This window comes from Olea europaea, unplaced genomic scaffold (assembly GCF_002742605.1).
Source record: "Olea europaea var. sylvestris unplaced genomic scaffold, O_europaea_v1 scaffold12513, whole genome shotgun sequence".
In the NCBI taxonomy this organism is placed as follows: Eukaryota; Viridiplantae; Streptophyta; class Magnoliopsida; order Lamiales; family Oleaceae; genus Olea; species Olea europaea.
The window spans coordinates 1-3,282 of record NW_019229953.1 but is presented as its reverse complement, the minus strand read 5'-3'; the positions used below and the strand labels follow the sequence as shown (position 1 = coordinate 3,282).

The following is a 3,282-nucleotide window of genomic DNA, read 5'->3' as shown; positions in this document are numbered from 1 at the left end:
TCTTGTAATGCTTGCAAGGGCACTATTTTATTTTAATTTTTTCACCTTTTACTGTCCTTTACTGATTATTTTTGTGGTTTTAAATTTTTTTTAGTTCTCTTGTAATTTTAGGTGACTGCCATTGTTGAATTTGATTGGATTTTTTATTTTATTTTTTTTGAACATTTTATACAATTCATTTTCTTTGGTTGGGTTTTCTCCTTGGATTTTCTTCTATTATTTTACCTTTTGCAGTCCTTTTAAATTATTTTTTATGGGTTTTTCTTTTTAAAATTTGGGTTGAAATTTTGAGACAATTCAAGTGAGTTCTGTGAAAAAAAATGTTACATTCATTGATTTTTCCATTCCGTTTATAGGATTAATGTCTCTTTTTTCAGAGTTCGTTTTTCTTTAGCGTCAATTGGTTCAGTTTTAGACGTGTTTGCTTGAAATCTGAATATTCGCCTACTCTTTTACAATCCTTTTGTCTTTTTTTTTTTTTACTTTTGGCAAGGGACTATTAAGGAATGGATTCACGGATTTCTCAATACTACGCTGTGAAAAGTTGGTTGCAACTTTATTAATTAATATAGAATCTAATATTTTTCATTTGTATGTTTTAAATTGTTGGTGAATATTTGTGGTTGCTATTTTGGGTTCTTGCGGTCGGCCTCTTTTGTTTGGTGTATGATAATCATCCTGTTAATTGTAGTTAATATGACTGGAAATTCGTATTTTGTTTCTCGATTTCGGTTGTTCATCTGAAAAATGGAAGTAATTCTTAATATCATATAATTTAAGAAAATAGGTTGTTTTCTTTCGTTTCTGCGATCTATTGCAATATTGATTTTGCGTTTCTTTTTGTTTGAAATATAGTTTGCCCATCTAAAGTGCATTCAGAGATGATGCAACAAAAAGGGTGGTATAACCTGTGAAATATGCAATCAGGTTGGGATTTTACTCTCAATTTTCGGGCAGAATTTATGACCTTCTCATAACAGAGGAAATATGAAACCAATGCCTTCTTTAACAGGTTTTCTCACCCAATTATATGGTTCCAACTCCAAGAAGTAATGCTGATGTTATGACTATTGATATCAGGTATATCCTGGAGCGCATCTTATGGAAATTTTTGCTCTTGAATGTCTAGTATTCAGCATGGCATTTCCGAGAGAGAGATCCACAAATCGGAATGCTTTTAAGGAAATTATGGAACTTGATGAGATACAGAGCACTTCAAATTTTATGCATTTTCAAAGTTTTGTTAAGTTTATTTGGTTTGCAATCATTGAAGTGAATTTCTAAATCAAATTTTTTAAATCAATTCTACACAGTATCTCGTGTTTTGCTTCTTGACTTTATTGGTATGTTTAGTAGGGAGAATTTGATAGTACCAATAAAACAAAAAGCAGCTAGAACCGTGTTCACTATATCGTCTAGACCTATATACCAGTGCATACCACAGATTTTTGCTTTTTTGGTGAATTTTTGAGATACATAACATCTCTTTCCTTACCTCAGGCAAGCATTGGCTCAACATATTGGTCTTCGGGATCCTCATTTCTTGACTTTCACGACAGTTGATAGTCAGTTTCTGCAATCAGACTATGAGGACTGTACCTTTGCAAGGGGAACTCTTGCATGTTTTCATTCTGTGGTTATCATTGTGCGCAAACATGAGTGAATTTTGATGTATATTTTTGTAATCTTTTGCGCAAATATGTGAAATGTGGGGTTTCCTTATTTGCAGCTGATGCTACTCTTGCTGATACGCCAAACTTTAATGGTCACAAGAGACATTGGGATGGTGCAGGCATCATCAGATTTCATCCATGTAAGTTCAATTTTATATTTCTTTATGTTTTTGAGATATGAACATGTTAGTGACTTAGTTTACAATCACTTACTGGAATTTGAATTCCTATTGGACTCGGATATCATTTTAACAATAGATTTTCCTGTTCTATTTTTGGTTTTGTCAAAAAGGTATTCACGTACAACTTTTTTTCCTTCCTTTGTGGCAGTTTCTCATTTTTTTTTTTTTTTGCAAATATTTCAGTATCAGATATCTGTTCTTCAGTTGGCTGGAATTCTTATCTCTTGCTATGTGGCGGTCCGTTCATGGTACATTATACAATTCCGGCGGAGAAGACAGGTTTGTTAATTTATGTCCTTCACCTTCTCTGCTTTGTGTTTGTAAGATATAGATTCTGGTTTCAATAATAAACTGTAAAGTAGACTAATCCTGAAATTAAAACCATTCGAAAGACGGATATAATGTTTCAATCAAAAGCATTCCAATCGACAAATATTTTAATCGCCATTTTTATGTAGTTTTCTATTTAAGGAATCTTCATATATAGCCGGGAATTATTAAACTGCATTGAATAGTGTGTCTACTGTCACACAATCGACGTACACATCTATTATTAAAATGCATTGAATTGTGTGTCTACTGCATTGAACGAGGTTAACTTTTTAAACTAAATCTTGTGTGACAAAAAAATCTGTTATGATATGAAAAAAATTTTAATTTCAACCCACCTAACATATCTTCCTGGTTCCACCCCGGCCCTCTGTCATGTACAACGTAATTTATAGATATAATAATTGTCCTCCAATCCGAGTCGGACTTTGAAATATTTACAAATTTTCTGGAAAATGTGATTGGTCATGAACATATGAATACTTATAAGTAATCCTGGAGATACGAGGGCTTATAGAGATAGCCTATGAAATATAAGTTGTTCTAATAAGTGAAGGCTTACGGTGAATCAGGTCAAAATACAAGAACATGTTGTTGAGCTCGTTTGAGTCTCATTATAAAGAGAAATTTTGGTAAAATATATTATGGAATAGTATTTTCTAGGAGAATATGTGATTAAAAAAACTTTGATTTTAGTGTAGAATATTTTATTGTGTAAATATGTTGTGGAGAATGATATTGTAGTAAACAATTTAAAATTTTAAAGGGTGTCAAACGGGGGCTTAATTTAATCGACCCTATCCAAGTAACATAATTGATAGTTAGTCAATGTGGAACCTCCTCTATCACGTGCACGTCACGTAATTTATAGATATAACAAGAACCATAATTTACGGAATGCATTTCAGAAATAAATTTCAGTAGACTGATGCAATATTAAGAGGTCAAGAAAATTTGGATATAAGGCTTCACACCTCTCGTAGGGAGTCCCTTTTCATTACAGCAATGCTACCTGACCATTTGTCCTCGTCATGGAGGTTACCTATTATGTCAAACAGAAGTTGTCAATCGAAGTTTGGTCAATCTTTTGAGTAGTT

The 3,282-nt window shown here is 32.5% G+C and overlaps 1 protein-coding gene across 5 annotated transcripts; it reads left to right on the top strand.

Moving 5' to 3' along the window:
* Positions 1–284: 284 nt before the first annotated feature.
* On the top strand, positions 285–3,276 carry LOC111374443. Of its 5 annotated transcripts, none has more exons than XR_002699145.1 (5): positions 285–543; positions 856–927; positions 1,013–1,080; positions 1,501–1,645; positions 1,730–2,135. XR_002699145.1 is itself a non-coding variant. In XM_022997116.1 (5 exons), the coding sequence occupies exons 2-5, from the start codon at positions 1,031–1,033 to the stop codon at positions 2,141–2,143; spliced, it is 363 nt and encodes a 120-aa protein (XP_022852884.1). In that variant the 5' UTR covers positions 468–927; positions 1,013–1,030; the 3' UTR covers positions 2,144–3,276. The 5 variants fall into 5 exon arrangements, 3 of the variants coding, with proteins under 3 accessions (XP_022852884.1, XP_022852883.1, XP_022852882.1); XR_002699144.1 differs by having other exon boundaries at positions 468–664; XM_022997116.1 differs by having other exon boundaries at positions 468–927; positions 1,730–1,813; positions 2,060–3,276.
* Positions 3,277–3,282: the final 6 nt, after the last annotated feature.

Coding starts and splice junctions, on each gene's coding strand:
- LOC111374443 (XM_022997114.1), top strand. CDS start 1,031: ATGGTTCCAACTCCAAGAAGTAATGCTGATGTTATGACTATTGATATC. Junction 1,081..1,500: donor GTTATGACTATTGATATCAG/GTATATCCTGGA, acceptor TCCTTACCTCAG/GCAAGCATTGGCTCAACATA. Junction 1,646..1,729: donor TTCATTCTGTGGTTATCATT/GTGCGCAAACAT, acceptor CCTTATTTGCAG/CTGATGCTACTCTTGCTGAT.